This window comes from Chaetura pelagica, unplaced genomic scaffold, assembly GCF_000747805.2.
Source record: "Chaetura pelagica isolate M959 unplaced genomic scaffold, ChaPel_1.0 scaffold46, whole genome shotgun sequence".
In the NCBI taxonomy this organism is placed as follows: Eukaryota; Metazoa; Chordata; class Aves; order Apodiformes; family Apodidae; genus Chaetura; species Chaetura pelagica.
Genome location: NW_009954102.1, coordinates 6269959 through 6287634, shown reverse-complemented (window position 1 = coordinate 6287634; position 17676 = coordinate 6269959). Strand labels below are relative to the sequence as shown.

At 48.5% G+C, this 17676-nt stretch overlaps 1 protein-coding gene across 1 annotated transcript in view; it reads right to left on the bottom strand.

Moving 5' to 3' along the window:
* Window positions 1–14071: 14071 nt before the first annotated feature.
* Window positions 14072–17676, bottom strand: part of TNFRSF21 (tumor necrosis factor receptor superfamily, member 21) — a gene marked incomplete at its 5' end in the record, with an annotated part of 29227 nt that continues 25622 nt past the window's right edge. The window contains 2 exons of the mRNA XM_010002424.1: window positions 14072–14573; window positions 15461–15680. Of these exons, the coding sequence (XP_010000726.1) occupies window positions 14344–14573; window positions 15461–15680 (450 nt within the window). The remainder of the gene's footprint in view (window positions 14574–15460; window positions 15681–17676) is intronic.

The window sequence follows — 17676 nt, the reverse complement described above, 5'->3', positions numbered from 1 at the left end:
AACTTTCTTCCTTATATCTAGTCTGAGTCTACCCTCTTTTAATTTAAAACCATTTTGAAACCACTACCCCCTGTCCTATCTCAACAGTGGCCCTGCTAACAGCCACTTAATCTCCTCAGACTCCAGCCTGGAACTGGTTACCAGCCTGGCACCAGTCATGGCAGCACTGGACAGCACATACTGGGGTACAAGCACCGTTCATGGTCTTTAATGAGGAATTTCAGGCACTTTAGTGTTGCCTGTCACAGAGGTTTCCCATAGCTTGAGGATGGAGGGTCTATGGGGCACTGTGGTGAGGATTAAATTAAGTAGGATTTTCATGTTGTAACCCCAGTTTGCCAAATGCTCCAAAAAAACAGGATGCACAGGAAAATCACCGCATGGTCTAATCAAGACATGCATTTCTTTTGATCTTTAGGAAAATGTCTCCTCTGCAAGGAAATGGCTGTATATTTGGAGATAGGTGGTGGTTAAGACGCCAGCATTTCAGCTCTGAAAATTGCACCTTGTGCTTTTTAACAGAGCCTCAAGGAAGGGTGAGAGGGCGGGACTCAGGGAATGGAGGCTGCAAACTTTAATGTCACACTCTGGCCACTTCCCTCCCTCCTGCTGGAGCTACCAGTGGGGAGCATCTGGCCTTCCTCCAAAACCCACCTGCAATGTATTGGTCTGAAACTCAAGACCAGGCTCTGAGCCCAGACACCCCCCTCGGAGCAGCGGGGTGAAAATCCCTGCTGCTGGCTGTGGGACTGCCATGGGGCCAGGGCAGCTCCTGGTGGGAACCCTGCTGTCGGATTCAGCCTGGAGGAGGTTTGGGGCCAGCTGAGCAGCCCCTGCCCCTCTTGCAGCCTCATCAAGAAATCCTAAGTGTGCTGGGCTTGCTCGAGCCCGGGCTCTATAATTAGCAGCGCTGCCTCAGCACCTGGATGCCGCAGTGTTAATCACTCAGCTCCTTTTCCAGGAGCTGCTGCGACTCCGGACAAACCAGGGGTTATTTCAGGCGACTCATCCACATGCAGTCTCCCTGGGTGTGCCCACCCCTGCTGAGCACGGGTTTCATCACCCTGGTAAATATCAGTGCTGGGATTCTTTACAGCCACTACCCAGCCTGATGGATGGGTGTCCTGTGGAGACCTCAGTGGATGGCACTGGAGAAGGGGGCTGGGACCTGGGGTCCCAGCCTCAGGGCAGCACCAAGTGCCAGGGTAGTATTACAGGGCTTAACCCCAAAGGAAGGGTTTGCTGCCCTCGAGGAGTATTTTACTCCTTCAAACATCCAAAACCAAATCGAAGGGTTGAGTCCCCCACAGCTATTGTACATACGGTGGGACAAGCATCCACAAATCAGTGAAGCTGAGTGCTGTGTTAGGGTACAAGCCAGCTGCTCTATCACTGCCTTTTCCACAGAAGAAAAGGCCCCCCAGCCATTCCCACCTACATTGAGGTCCTCCAAGGGTGCTGCTGTAGGACACAGCAAGGGAAAGCAGAAAAATATGAAGGGAGTGGGAAAGGACTGTGAAGATGAGGGTGCAGAAAACACAGGTTACTTTTATTTTTCCCATCAAAATAGCACTTGTTTTCCTCACCTTGGAATTACTTGTGCATCCAAGGGGCATGCTGAACTTCTTCCATAGCATGTGCCTGTGCTGGTGAGTTCAAAGACTGTATCTGCTGGTGACCTGACAGAATTTGGTCCTTGCTGGACCAGCTTTTATTTCCCTGCATATCCAGAAAACCTTGTAGGTTCATCTCATGTGCACTTCATCCTGCACACCCATGGCACAACCAAATAGCTGCAGTTACCAAGCAAGTGTGACCCCCAATTTATGTCACTGTAGGAGGGAGAAGAGCCAAGAATCTTACATGTTTATTGTATTAATGGCCCTATTTCTAGGCTAACAGCAAGACCAAGGCAGGTTTTGCAGAAGCCTGTGTGCTTTATCCCAGGCAACAAATCCTGACTCAGCCTGTTACATAAATTATTTATCACAGTCACAGAAATTTGGAGGAGAGAAAGGCTGAATGAGTCCAGACAGGGTGCTTGATGCAAGTGAAGTGAAAGTATAAGCAAACACAGGGCCATGATGAATGGTCCAGATTTCACAAGGTCAAAGCTCACAAGCTGAGCATTGCTAGCACCTGGCTGTAAATGTCACCAGTGTGAGGACCATTCTTGGCCCAGTTTTGGCCCAGGAGAGCTCACACCCTCACAGAGATCTCCTCTGCACTGCTCCTAGGGGAGAACAGGGCCATTGCCTTGTTTATGGGTGAATTTGGATGGCACCACCCCATGCTAGAGGATGAGAAGGGTCACACTGTACCAGCTAGCCCTGGCACTGTTGAGTTTACTCTCCATCTCAAGGACATCAGGAATAAACAGGAGTGCAAAGAATTAAAATAAGCAAGGTTTCCCAGCAGTGAGGGCCCTTCCTTGGATGTCCATGAGGGGAGGGGAGAGAAGAGCAACCAGGAGCCAAGCCCACCAGACAGCAAAGAGCTTCAAGGAGGAAGACCCACCACCCCGTGCAGAAATGTGGAGCACAAGACAAAGTGCAGCTCCAGAACAGGGGCAGGTATTCAACAAATACCTACCTTCTTAAATTGCCATTCACTGTCCTGAGTCCAGCAAAAGCAGAGAGGAAAGTTGGACAGAACTTGCAAGGAGAGGTTAGTGCAGAGGTGGGTGCTATTTCACCTTTCATGAGAGATGTGTGCTGATGGCATGGGGTTGTCTTCATACACTGGGTGTATGATGGATGTCCCTGAGGTCTAGAGCAGCAGCAGCACCAGGCACAGTCCTGGTTTCCTGCACTGCAGCTCAGCTGAGCTGGAAGGGCTCTGACAGGGCAGGACAGACTCACTCAGCCAAGGAAAAGGGGCTCTGGCTCTCGGTTCCTGGTGGGTTTAGCTGTGGCAGCCTAGGAGATGATGGATTCCTCCTCCCCTGTGCTACAGGGTTGAAAACATCCAGATGAGGAGAGCACATACCTGGGGATAGGAACCCCCTAAATGTCGAGGCAGGAGTCAGAACCTCAGAAAACCTGACTTCTTGATATGAGAAAAAGAAAATTAAGAAAGAGAAGGATGTGATCACAGTCTTCAAATACCTCCAGGAGGGAGCCAAGGGGCAGGCAGGGAAGGATAAACATCAGGCAGGGAAAATATTTAATTTAGCTAAGGGAACATACTGGCACAAGAGCAAAACAGGATTATCTGTTCATGGATACATTTAATTAGAGGAAACCTCCCAGCTAATAGGGGGGGGGGGGGAGAGGGGAAGTTGTTTTCAAGATTAAATGTCATTTTAAAAAAGGAAATTGTAAACAATGGCAGCAGCAGGGGTTGGGGAAAAGGTTGATGCCCCATTCTGACACCTCCTTTAGGAGGTCTGACTGCATCTGGTCTAGTTAATTAATCTTTGCTGTCCACTAAAGAACTTTTGGACAGTCCCCAAACTGGCTCTGGTGCATGTCATGTTGCAAGCTGCCAACCAGCTGGCAGAGCTCATCTGAGCTGGAGATGGCAGGTGAGTGCTCCCTTCCCAGAGGGGGATTTGGAGGTGTCCCCATCCTGTAGGATGGCATAGCACCAGTCCATTCTTTTCCCATTGCTGCCAGTCCCTGCTCCTCCAACCATGGTCCTCACTTCTCCCCCCCAGGCAGGGATGTCTCCTTGGGTGAGATATTGTGACTCTAGCCTTTTGGGTAGGGGTGGAAGCATCCCCAGGTGGATTGTGGATTCTATACTTATTAGTATTATTGCTGCAATATTAACCCTGTTGTAGTCAGTGCATTTACCAACAGGCATCTTGAACTTGTTGTGTTTGTCGCCTTAATAAACCACCTTCCCTTTCCATCCATCTACTTTGTATTTGCCACTTTTGTGGATCTGTTCTCATGGCAGCCCTCACCGTGGGACAGACAAACGTTAAGTGGTTGGACACATAAATGCACCTGATCCTTTAGTCATAAACCATTGATGAAGACCTGGGACCTAAGACAGCAGACCAGCCACCCCCAGCACCTCAGTACAGCAGGGCTGTTGGACAGCAAGGGGGCTGGAGTCTGAAATTCTGGGGCTACAATGGGAGGGTCAAGAGGGCTGCTAGAACTATGTAATTTGTTACCCGTAAGGCAAGCCCCTTGTTGTGTGTTGTCTTGGTACAGTGTCTGCAACAGTACCATGGTGTTGTACTTCTGTGGGGTAAGATGGGACCAGGGCTGGAGTCTGAAATTCTGGGGCTACAATGGGAGGGTCCCCCTCTAACACACACACACACACACACACACTTCAAGGCTTTTTTCCTTCTCATGACAGAAGGTTTCCACTGCTTGTGGCCAGCTGTGATATCCAGGTCTGAATCTCCTTGCTACATGGAACTGCTTTGCTTGCAGAAGCAAGAGATCAGCTCACTAATTTCCCATTTTTCTCCTATCAGCAGCCATACAGGCATTGCTGCTGTGGTCTGCATGGGGCAGAGAGAAGGAGCATCCCTGCTCTGGGGAGATGGGACAAGCTGGAGTAAAAGGCAGAAGTGAGTGGTTTTCCCAGGGGGAAACAGAGGCAGAGGCTGGGAGGCTGTTGGCTCAGCTCCAGAGCTGGACATTCCTTCCAGCTGCACTTGGCAAGTTAGGGCAGGAGGAAGGCAGATGGTCTAACCAGGAAGCCACTGAAGACATGGGTTTATTTTCAGCTCAAAAAGTGATGTAATGGGCAAATGAATTAATAGAAAGCCCAGTTTGGGAATGCTGCCTCCAACTGCCCACATTTGCTGGGCCTCAGCACTTCATACCCCAGATCTTACCCATATGCTCCTGGAGGGAGGCTGGTGTGGGGCCTGATGGGCTGACACTTCTCTCTGCATTTCACCCTGATTTTTCTTCTGATCAGTTTGTTGATGGGAAGTTTCATCTCAGTCTTTCAGTTTTCCCACTTGTAAAATAACAACTCTGCCAGCCTCTGCTCACCGGGTGAGCTGGAAGACAACTATTTATTCTTATAGTAAATTAGCAGATGAGGAAAAGAAGCAGTTACCATGAAAAATGCTCATCAACCCATAAAAACACCCTGGAAGATCAATTATTAAATCAATCTAATCCTTGCCAAGTAGTAGCCTGGAAAGATTTGAGCTGCCAGAAACAAAGTCAGGCAGATTAATGTCCTGCCCACAGTCCTGCTTTCCCACTGAGCCTGACAGGTCCTGGCAAAAGCTTCTGTGGCCAGAAATGTATTTTGGGACTAGTGTGCTCACAGAGTAACTCATTCCCTTCAAATTAGATTAAAGCCAAATTAATCTCATCTGTAGTGGGGAGGGAGCAGACAGGTGAAGCTGATGTGGCAGCCAAGGGGTCCCTGCAGGGCTTGGAGCAGAGATGGGGTAGTTGGAGCACGGAGAGAAAAGGGTGTGTTGGCTCAGCTCCCCTGAGCATGGCAAAGCTCAAGGGCAGGGGGCACGGTGCAACAACCATGGGTGGCCAGAAATGCTCACAGCTGCCAAGACAGGCAGGTCCCTCTGCTCCCAGCCACCCCAGCAGGAAAGCAGGCTGTGATCTGCAGTTCCAGTGAGTTAAACTGCCTCAGCTGAAGGTGCCATGGACCCATCATCTGGGAGAGGGCTGGAGGCAGAGCAAACAGTTGGCATATGTGAACTGAGGACCTTCACAGCATCTAACAGCCCATGTGAGGTACTAGAAATGTGCTCCAAGGGGTCAGAAAGGTGGCCAGCTGGCATGCTCTAGCCATGTCCACACCACTTGACCTTCTTAGTCACCCTAGGAGGTCTGGCGTGTTGGGAGTGGTCTGTGGTCAGAGCCAGCTCCAGCCCTGTGCCTGGGAACTGCTGGGAAGCCCAGGCTGTGCCTGTAAGCACTCTAACAACGTGGGAGTTTTACACAGCAGATCCTTCCCTGAGACCATTTAATGTGCTGTGATACATAAACATGGTTCTCTCACAGCATTTTTCTTTCTTTTCCCCTCCATTTTTTGCTACCTTTTCTGTGGATAGTTGCCCAGGGAACATGTGGAGCTGATCAAAACTCAGCTGAGCAAAGCCTTGATCTCAGTCTGAGAGTAGATTAAATTTAAAGGCTGTTCCTGCTTTGAAAAGGAAGCTGGACTATGTGATTTTAAAAGCTTCTTCCCAGTTTAAGTTGATGTTATGGTTCTAAAAAATCCAATAATCATAAAATGTGATTAAACCTTCGGCACATTTTGAGATCCTACAGAGTGATTCTCCTGGCTGTTTGTACAGGTTCACCATATCTTGACCTCAGAGACTGAGGTGATTTATGGATTGACACCAGCTCCACCCCTGCTTCTCGTTCCTTCTGCGGCTCCATGGAATAGTCCAGGTTGTCCCAGGGGGTCCACACAACTTGTCCTGATACTATGGAGGTGAAGTGGTGCACCCAGGAACAGCTAGTTTTGCTGGTTATTCTGTTGTGAAACTACTTCAGAAGATAACCTTCCATAAATGCCTGTCTCAGCCACAGCCTCCTAAATCCTGTTACTACTTAATTGGAGATTGCTTTTACTTTGTGGGCACAAATGTCACACGTCAGTGCTCTGTCCAAGGTGCACAGCCCTTTTGCTGCCCTGAGAAGCTGGACAGTGTTGGAGAAATCAGTCCTAGGTTTGGGTTACACCTTTTGCCCAGGAAAATACGTTCCTGGTACTTAGCAGAGTGCTCTGGATGAAAATCTATCATACTGTGAAGCCCTTTAGAAGAAACACAAGCTCACTGCTGATGTCCAAGCTGGCAGGTAGGCAGGAATCCAGCATGAGCTGTCTTCAAGGAAGGTGCAGATGCTTTCTTGCTGCCTTGTGGTAATATTCAAGAATCAAATAATTTTAAATAATATATTAAAAAAAAAACAAGTCCAAAGCAAAAAGGCTTCATTATTTCATGCTGTAACCTATAGAACCATAGATATCTGGGAGTGGAAAGGACTTCAGGGGTCTCCACCCCAGCCCTCCTGCTCTAGCAGGGCCAGCTCTAGGGTTTGCTCAGGGCTTCATATGGTTACAGCTTCTCCACTTGACCTGCTCCACAGTCCTCAGAGTGGAAAAGGTTCTGCTCAAGTGTTCCAGGGTAGGATAGAAGATTCTGTGATTCTTATACCCATCTGGAGCCTCTCTTGTTTCAATTTAAGCCCTACATACTGTTTAATATAGATTCCAAACTCCTAATGGAAAGCAACTCCAACCCCTTCCAAACCCACTACTGAATTGGAAGAGAAGAAAACATGACAGCATGGCTGATTTTTACAGCAAAACAGAAATGTTTCATCTTGGACAAAAGGTGTTTTGAGGTTAGAGATGAGGTGAGATGAGGAATGACAACACATCCAACAATATAAAGCATTTTTGCCTCCTTGCACTGGAGCTGGATTCATGGACCTGCAAGGGTAGAACACTGCCAGAAGAAAATAACAGGATACATGGCCTGGACATTATTCAGACACCCTCTTTGGGCTAAGGAAGACCTAAATATACATCTCCTCTGTGGTCTAACGACCTGCTTTTTGTACAAAAAATTGGGCAGAGGTCCTGCTGGCTCAGCTTCCCACCAAGACCTGCTGGTGCTGACCAAGTGGCTCCTGCCTGTGCACTTAAAGCACAGAGACAAGAGCCTTGCATGGCCATAACAGCACCTAAATTAGCAGAAAGGTTGGTGCACATTTCGGAGACCCCACAAAGATCCTGCCTGGACTGCTGACCAGCATCTTCATCAACATTCAATCCAACATTATTCAAATGCTTCTGTTTAATTTTGGGGTTTTTCCCCCCCCCTTTTTCTGGATTATATGGATTAAATTCAGAAAGGAAGGGAAGCTGGGAGGGGGGGGAAATTCAATTGGCAGTAGAAAGGAAACTGTAAACCTCATAAATGTTCACATAGTGAAGAAGCAGCCAAGTCCTAAAGGCTGGTTTGATAAACATGTCAGGGGTTGCCACCACTAGACAACTACTTGATGAGTACATAAATAATGGCTTCTCTTACTTCTCCTCTATTTTCCCATTTCCTACCAGTTGCCCTGGAAACTCCCCCATTGCAGTACTCTCTGGAGCAAAGTCCAAGAGAAAAAAACCCAGCAGCAAAGCCTTCATGACTTCCAAGCTCATGACCAAGCAAAGTCAGAGGAGGATTTCTGTGCAAGCAATCCCTGTGCCAACATGCCTCCTCCCATGTGCTGCCCAGCTCAGCCCCACAGCCCCAGGGATGGGCAGAGACCCCCCCTGAGCAACCCCTGCATCCCACGCCAAGCCCACTGGGCATCGTCGGGTGGCATCACCACCCATCTCCCCACAGGTTATTCATACAAAGGCTGCACAGATGTCTCCTCCTACACGGAGACTGTGTTGCAATTCACCAGCAATTATCTGATATAAAAGGAGCCGTAGGGCTGAATAACCTCCCACAAGACCAAAAAAAAACAAGTCCAAAGCAAAAAGGCTTCATTATTTCATGCTGTAACCTATAGAACCATAGATATCTGGGAGTGGAAAGGACTTCAGGGGTCTCCACCCCAGCCCTCCTGCTCTAGCAGGGCCAGCTCTAGGGTTTGCTCAGGGCTTCATATGGTTACAGCTTCTCCACTTGACCTGCTCCACAGTCCTCAGAGTGGAAAAGGTTCTGCTCAAGTGTTCCAGGGTAGGATAGAAGATTCTGTGATTCTTATACCCATCTGGAGCCTCTCTTGTTTCAATTTAAGCCCTACATACTGTTTAATATAGATTCCAAACTCCTAATGGAAAGCAACTCCAACCCCTTCCAAACCCACTACTGAATTGGAAGAGAAGAAAACATGACAGCATGGCTGATTTTTACAGCAAAACAGAAATGTTTCATCTTGGATAAAAGGTGTTTTGAGGTTAGAGATGAGGTGAGATGAGGAATGACAACACATCCAACAATATAAAGCATTTTTGCCTCCTTGCACTGGAGCTGGATTCATGGACCTGCAAGGGTAGAACACTGCCAGAAGAAAATAACAGGATACATGGCCTGGACATTATTCAGACACCCTCTTTGGGCTAAGGAAGACCTAAATATACATCTCCTCTGTGGTCTAACGACCTGCTTTTTGTACAAAAAATTGGGCAGAGGTCCTGCTGGCTCAGCTTCCCACCAAGACCTGCTGGTGCTGACCAAGTGGCTCCTGCCTGTGCACTTAAAGCACAGAGACAAGAGCCTTGCATGGCCATAACAGCACCTAAATTAGCAGAAAGGTTGGTGCACATTTCGGAGACCCCACAAAGATCCTGCCTGGACTGCTGACCAGCATCTTCATCAACATTCAATCCAACATTATTCAAATGCTTCTGTTTAATTTTGGGGTTTTTCCCCCCCCTTTTTCTGGATTATATGGATTAAATTCAGAAAGGAAGGGAAGCTGGGGGGGGGGAAATTCAATTGCAGCAGTAGAAAGGAAACTGTAAACCTCATAAATGTTCACATAGTGAAGAAGCAGCCAAGTCCTAAAGGCTGGTTTGATAAACATGTCAGGGGTTGCCACCACTAGACAACTACTTGATGAGTACATAAATAATGGCTTCTCTTACTTCTCCTCTATTTTCCCATTTCCTACCAGTTGCCCTGGAAACTCCCCCATTGCAGTACTCTCTGGAGCAAAGTCCAAGAGAAAAAAACCCAGCAGCAAAGCCTTCATGACTTCCAAGCTCATGACCAAGCAAAGTCAGAGGAGGATTTCTGTGCAAGCAATCCCTGTGCCAACATGCCTCCTCCCATGTGCTGCCCAGCTCAGCCCCACAGCCCCAGGGATGGGCAGAGACCCCCCCTGAGCAACCCCTGCATCCCACGCCAAGCCCACTGGGCATCGTCGGGTGGCATCACCACCCATCTCCCCACAGGTTATTCATACAAAGGCTGCACAGATGTCTCCTCCTACACTGAGACTGTGTTGCAATTCACCAGCAATTATCTGATATAAAAGGAGCCGTAGGGCTGAGTAACCTCCCACAAGACCCCAGGTGCTTTTCCAACCTGGAATGTCAGCAGCCGCCCCAGAGGGTTACAATTAATTCCCCATTAGGATAAATTCCAATTGGGCTGAGGTAGGAGGAAAGTGCACCAGATACTTTGTTCTTCTGCAGGGAGTTCCTGCAATTAATGGGGAAAAAAATTATATATATATTTTAAAAATAAATAAAAATCCTAAGCCTCATTTGCACTGGAGGCATTAAAAGACCTTTGAAGAGCAGAGTCATGCAGTCCTGAGGATGCCAGACCACACTGGAAATATCTCCAGAGGGTTTTATCCCAGCAAACACTGTGACCTTAGGAGAAGACACAGTTTTCACTCCTCGTGTCCAAGCTTGCAGCAACCAGACTGCAGTGGCTGCTGGTTTGTGTGACCTACACAGCAGGCAGAGCAAGGGAGCACAGCTGCACTCTTATCTTGCTTTCTGTCCCCTATGGTGTTCAAAGGGTCTCTCTGCTACAAAGACAGACTGGAGAGTTGGGGTTGCTCAGCCAGGAGAAGAGAAGGCTCTGAGGAGACCTTAGAATACATGAAGGGGCTACAGGAAAGAAGAGGAGGGACTTTATATAAGGGGATGGAGTGATAGGATGAGGGGTAATGGTTTTAAACCAGAAGAGGGTGGATTTAGGTTAAACATTAGGAATAAATTATTTAATGTGAGGGTGGTGAGACACTGGCTCAGGTTGCCCAGGGAAGTTGTGGATGCCCCTTCCCTGGAAGTGTTCAAGGCCAGGTTTGGCCTCCCTCAAGGATGGGGCTTGGAGCAACCTGACCTAGTGGGAGGTGTCCCTGCCCATGCAGGGGGGTTGAAACTAGATGATCTTTAAGGTCCCTTCCAACCCAAACCAGTCTGTGATGACAGAGCAAGAGAGGCCAGGCAAGAGGCAAGGCCAAGCTGCACACTGCAAACCTGCACCTTTCACCTACGATGCAGAACTGAGAGTCCTTTTTTTACTACATAATTTGCATAAAATGCAAAATGCATGTATTTCTATGCATACATTTAGCAAAGCCTTTATCTTCACAGCTTTGCTAAATTCATTTGCCTGAAAACTTCACACATTTGAGTTGCACACAACCTGTGTTGCAGCGTTCAGAGTTTGGGCATTGCTCTTGGATGCCCCAAATAAGCCACATCCAAGGAGGACAGTCTCTCCCCCAGCCAAGTTATGCCTCCAGGTCACAAACCCATAGATGTCTGGGTTATTTTCTTAAGGCATGAAGGAGCTGGATCAGGGGAAGGGTGGGAGAGCTGGGCTTGCTGCTCCTTACACCTCCCACACTGCCAGGAAATACCCTGCCTGTATGTGTGGCTCAGCTGTTCTCAGTCATTTCCCCTGCACACCCCCAGATACATAAAATATCATATACATATATTATGCGTGTATATAAATACATCATAATTTTTTCAAATATATAAATGCATAGTGTAGAAAATATTTATGCAGTTTATATTAATATACGTATAATAAGTATCTAACAAACAAACATGTTGCACACATATGCACACAGCAAAGGGCTCTTCAGAGGTTGTAGTCAGGAAATGGGAAATGATGGAGCCAGGTACCAGACCAACATCCTGGTGGAGGGAGCCATGCTGGAAGTCTGCACACCACAGGTGGAGCTGAGGATTGCCCAGATCTCGGCCTGTCCCAAGACTTTCCACCATGATGACTTAAATGTGTCCAGAAAGGCTGAGAACTGACCTGTGTCCAGTTTTAGAGTTTCCTTGTGCCTCCTTAGCACCTCCCATCCAAGGCACCTCCACGACATGCCTGCTCCATGGCATTTCTTCAGCTGGCTGCTAAGTCCTCCTCCCAGGACCACTTTTTGTTGCTTAATTTTCAAACCCCATCAGAAAATGTGAGCAGCTGCCAGGATGGAAAGCAGAGCTGTGGGACAGGGCCAGCAGTGCCCCCTGAGGGTGGCCCTCAGAGGCTCTGAGGACTCCAGCATCTACCAGCACCGGATTTAGCTGGGAACATCTAGACCATCAGAAAAGGACAAATCCCCCATTTCCTGTCTGGACTCACTCCAAAGACCTGCTAAGGATAATTTAAAGCCATCAGTTTGTGCTTGCCTTAAGCTATCGATCGAGCCCATGATCACACGCCTTCCTTCCCACCTTGCCAATTCCTGCCAAGGCAGCTTGACAGCAGCCACCACCACTCCCAACACAGAGATGAAAAGAAAAAAAAACACCCCTCACTTGCCAACAGGATGGTACTAGGCTCCACCTCATAAAAAAAGCTTTCAGCAGCCTGGTTTAAGCCAGACACACGAGCCACACTTGCTATTTCTTCATGATGATTTGAAGACATGTTGCAGCCACTGAGAGCTCAATGCTTCATTGCCAGCAAGGGGAAACCCAAACCCACCACTCCCAGTTAAAGCTCGTGCTATTTTGCAATGTATTTCATCTGTCCATGTGTTGAAAAGTTTTAATCCTGTACCTTTGTTTAGTCCTGTAGCAGCAATTTTCAATGCTAGCCAGAAAGGAAAAACAGCACCCTAGTTAAGGGAAAGCACTCTGGAGCTCAGTATACAAAGTGACAGTATTATAAACCAGAAGCTTTTGTCTCATTAAGGTTTCCATTTGTAAAGAGAATAACAAGGGATGAGTTATTTGGAAGCTGAGGTTTTAAGGACATTGATAACATAACAGGGCAAAAGAAATGCTGTGACTATGGGACCTTTGCTCAGGAATGACTCAGCACAGCAGCTGCATCCTAGAAAATTAATATCTCAGCCCCTCCAAAATGCCTGCAAAGCCTTTCAGAGCTTGCAAAAACCAACCCTGGAAGCCCCATCAGCCATGTCATCTGCTCATCACTGTGGGGATTAACACATGCCCCCCACTCCAGCTCAGTGCAGGGACCTGCCCTGCAGGGAAGCATGCCCCTCACCCCTGCTGCAGAGGGCTCCAGCAGCAACTGCAGAGATTAAAAATCAATCAATCACATTTTGGCCTCAAAGCTAAAGGAGACAGATCCATCACCACCCTCAGACCCCCAAAAAATCTCTTCACTCCCCCACGGGCACCCTGAACAGTCCCTGCTCCAACCCAGGTGTCCCCGAGCAGAGGCAGGTGTTAAGGAGCTTAACGCAGGATCATGTCAAGTAACAAACACCTAGTATTTATTAATAAATTAGTACACTGGAAGGCAATTTTTCAGTTCATTCCCTCTTCCCCCACTTCCCACCCCTTCCCACAGGGCAGCACATGCCACCCTCATATAATGATTTCTTCAAATTGAGCGTAGTACAGACTGTTTGTTACGGGAGCATAATAGTTGCAAATATAATCAGACAGATTCTTACGATGCAGCTTCTCCCACCCCCACCCCCTTATTTATTTTTTTCCTCTTTTAATAAAAAGTGAAGTGTGATTTGGAGAGACTATTAAGACCGGGTAAGGTCTCTGGAGAACCTATCGGCCACGTCTGTATAAAAAACAAGAGACACGAGTGTAAAAGCAGAGCTTTGTTGAAGTCTTACAGCACGGGGAGAGCAGGAGCGCCGGCGGCCACCTTCACCTCCCCACATCCAGCACTGGCTTCCTTCAGGGCCCCGCCACCCCTGCACGTAGCAAGGCAAGGTAACTCCTTACACTTGACTAGAAGGCAAAGGACCGTCTCATCTATGGCCTTGAAGGTTGGTGGGACTGACCCTTCTCTCTGCAGCCATGGCGCTTCTGCTTTAGCTTCTAGGAGCGCGATGCACTGTCCAGGTGAAAAACCATACAATAAATAACCGTGCTAGTAAAATCTGAGCAATGGATGTGAGCCATACCACAGGGCATTTTTTTAAAAAGGAAAAAGTCAGCTCAGGTGGGAAGCTTAGCTGTGTTAAGAGACAGTAACCAGCAACAATTGGGTCGGTGTTTGGTTGGTTTTTTCTTTGCGTGTATTTGCCATTTACCACTCTGAGGCAAACAGAGGCAGTGGGAGATGGGTCACTCCAAGAGACAGCTTGGACAGAAGAAGTGGGTTACAGAGCCATCCCCAATTCAACGTGTTAAATTACACCAGATTTGTGGTCTTTTAGTTTGTTAACTGCGTTTTTTCTTTAAAGTGCATCGACTGATCTGATTGGAATGAGAACAAGGAGAAGAGAGGCTCGGGAAGGAGGCAGAGGGTGCAAAGACTTGGACTGAGCGATAGAGTTAAGGTGGAGGGGTGCAATGCTGGCAAACTGCCCCCCCTCCAGAAACCAAGGACACCTCAACGAAAATACTGGCCATATATTCTACAACAAAACCTGCCCGCGTATTGTCGGTCATCTTAACGAGTGCCAAGCTAGCTCTAGCAGATATTCAGAGTGCGTGGTGACCCAGTGCCTACAGTAAGTCAGGAAGGTGGCTATAGACAGAGTCCAGGAGGGTCTGGCTGGCTTCCTGGCTCTTGACTCCAGCGATCTCAAATAGCCTGTCCAGCTTGTCTTCGGCTTGTGGGATCTCCTCAATCACGTGGAGCTCCTCAGGGTTCAGGATGTGCAGCATGTCGTCGAAGATGGGCTGCAGGTCGCAAGGGTCCAAGCGCACCTGGCGCAGGACAGTGTCCTTCTTTTCTGTAGGAGGAAAGGAGAGGGTGGTCAAGAAACCCCTCAAGAAACCTCTTCTAACCAGGGCTTGTTCTCCTTGGAGACCTTGGTCCGTCTCTGACCAGCTCTGCAGAGGGACATGTCACCAGGAGAATCAAGGGAAAAGGTGGAGGGTGAAAAGTGATGGGAAGGTGAGAAGGCGGAGAAGCCAGAGCTGCTGAGGAACCTCACCCAGGATCCCACTAGAGCAAACACAGCATCTATAAATGCTGGATGGCCAATATGGAAAAGCGAGGGCAGCAAGGGAGCAAAAAAAGCTGAATTCTGCTCTTCTGAGTTGTGTTCTTTGGGTCTGCTTCATTTCTGCACCTGAGTAGATTGACTGAGCTCAGTATTTCACATTCATCAGAAGTTAAAGAACGTTAATTGCAGCAATTTAAATGCAGTAATTTAAACCCCCTCATAAAAGAGGGGTGACTAATGGTGATCTACATCTCAAATCACACACTGAAGCAAGCAGGACTAAGGGAGACAAAAAAAACGAAAATTAATATTGAAATGACATTTTCCTGGTTTCATCTCATGCAATAATGCACAGGGCCAAGACAACAGCTAGAAGTCAGGAGACACCCCCTACAGACATCCAGGAATGCTACAACTTCTCTGGCAGCACTCTGAAGAGTTACAAGACCTCATAAAGCTGCTTTCCCCTCTCAAATCTGTATCATCTTTGCTAACAGGATATTCTGGGCTGGAACAAGGATGCGATAAACGTATCCTGGAGAGCCAGTTTTCCCAGTTATTTACTGTAAAGATCCCACGTCGGGCAGCTCTGCCACGTGTGCTGACTGCAGGGGACAAGCTATGACATCCCTCCGGCCCTCCCACCCTGTCTCCAGGCTGATTTCTGGTACCTTTGGTAATAAAAGAGCCTGTCCGGCTGAGCGCGGAGGAGCCGCTGGAGGTGGAGTCGCACCGCAGGAGGGGCTCCGCTTCGTCCACGAAGAAGCACTTCTTCTCTGAAGGAGAGGGCTCCACGGTGAGGACAGCAGCCTCGGGGGGCTTGGGGCTGGGGTTGGGCGCAGGGCTGAGCGGGCTGGGGCTCACCGGCAGCGCCAGTCTGTCAGGTTCCAGCTTTTTGGGGAAGAAAAGACAGGGAAAGTTAACTTGGGAGGGGGATGCTATGCAACGGGCTCAAAACCATCCCCATGGGGATTAGTGGCGGTTTTCAACAGGCCCCAGCCCGTCCTTGGAGAGCACTCCCTGTTATTTGGGTGTTCTCATCTTCCCAGGGGACCCACTGACCCAGAACGGGCACAGGAGGTGACCTAGGGTAGACATAAATCAAGCTGGCATTTAGCATGTCAGCATCCAAGAGGCAGGGGGGTGAATGCAACCTGCGCTCTTGGTAGGATCAGCCTCACAGCCTCAGCACCTGGATGGCACGTGCAAACACAGCAGAGCATCTTAACTTTCTTCTCCTTCTGACCCCCAGGTTATCAAAGCCCTAAGTACCACTCTTAGGGGCTAAGGATGATGACCACCAAGCACGTAAGCTCCCCTAAAAACCTGCTCCATGGTTATCACTTGCAAAAAGCAAGTCCTACCCTGGCTCCAGGCCTCCAACCAGCAGAGAGGCTGCAGGGTGAGAGCTGAGATCCCTCAGGGATCTCCACTGCAGCACGCACCTCTCAAAGAGTCTGGTAACACTGTGAGTTAATGATTTATTTGCCCTGTTTCACCCTTGCTCCTGTGAGCACCCCATTAAAGTGTGATGGGGAAATCCATCCCACCTGACTCTGAGTCCATGGCTAGAAAGAACAAGCAAGGGCTGGCACTGACCACAGTGTCATCCATGTGCCTTTGCCTTTTGCTACCCTGATCTGAACCAAGTACAGGAGGTTGACCCCAGGGTCCTGAAGATACAGGGAGCAGGACACACTGTGATGGCAAGTGGCACAACTTGGGTGCCATCATGAACCCACTTCCTAACTTGACCATGTTCTGCATCTTCCTTCTTGCACCTCCTTCCTACCTGCACAGCAGCAGCCAACATTACCTACCAGCCCCCATCTCTCAGCATCCCCTCAGGCTGCAAACCCTGAGCAGAGAACGTCTGGTTTCTGCTCTCCACAGGGATAAGAAGCTTGGGACAGTCTCCCTACATCCCCTGGCTGGCAGCTTGGGCACCTCTGGAGGTCACCCCCAGGCAGATTGCTCTAACGATCACCTAATATTTAACTTCTTCCAAAACCCCACATCCCTGCTCAAACTGCCAAAGGACAGATCTGTGAGGCCTATCTGCAACCCACTCTCCCAACAGCATTTTTGAAGCCCTGTTTTCTTTTCTGCAGAGGCAAGACCAGCCAATTCCTATTCACATACTTTTGCCTACTACCCAGGGATTAAAATGCAAAATTCAGATTTCAGGCTGTGGAACAGGGAGCTACTGAGCCACCTCCATGGCAACATGGATGTGCCTGCACATTCCTCATCCGTGTCGAGGAATTCACCACCCACAAATCACATGTCTGCTGAGACGCCCATTAGTTCACATTAAATTAACATTGAAGCCTGTTCTTAGGAGCAATAAAAGGTTGGTTTCTTTGCCCCCATTGAAAATAAACAGGGGAGGATTTGTTCTAGCTCAGCACATTACGCAACCGCCACGTTAAAAATGAAAGTCAGCTTTAATTTTTAGTTAAAGGAATCTGCCTTCTCCTCTGAAAATCCCCTTCCAAGGGGGAATCGACAAGAACCAGCCTATTGCCATTAACAGGGAAAAAGGAAGGACCAGGACAGCAGCTGGCTGCTTTCCAAATTGCAACATGCTCCAATTTCCCCTTTGAGGAAAAAATACAACCACAATGCAAATAGGCTTTAGGGGTTTATTTTTCCCCCATGCAACTCATCTATGTCATATCCAGCCACAGACTCAAATCCTCACTTCCAAAAAGGGACCTGATGGCCAAGCAGCAAGTACAGGGAGGGCAGGGAGCAGCCGGCTGCCCCAGCTCTCCTTCCCAGCAGAGGGGAAAAGCCCTTCCCAGAAGCGTGCAAGTCATTTGGAGTTTAATTAAACAGCTGCTAAGGCAAGCTAGGGAAAAAAGGAAAAAAAAACCACCCGAGG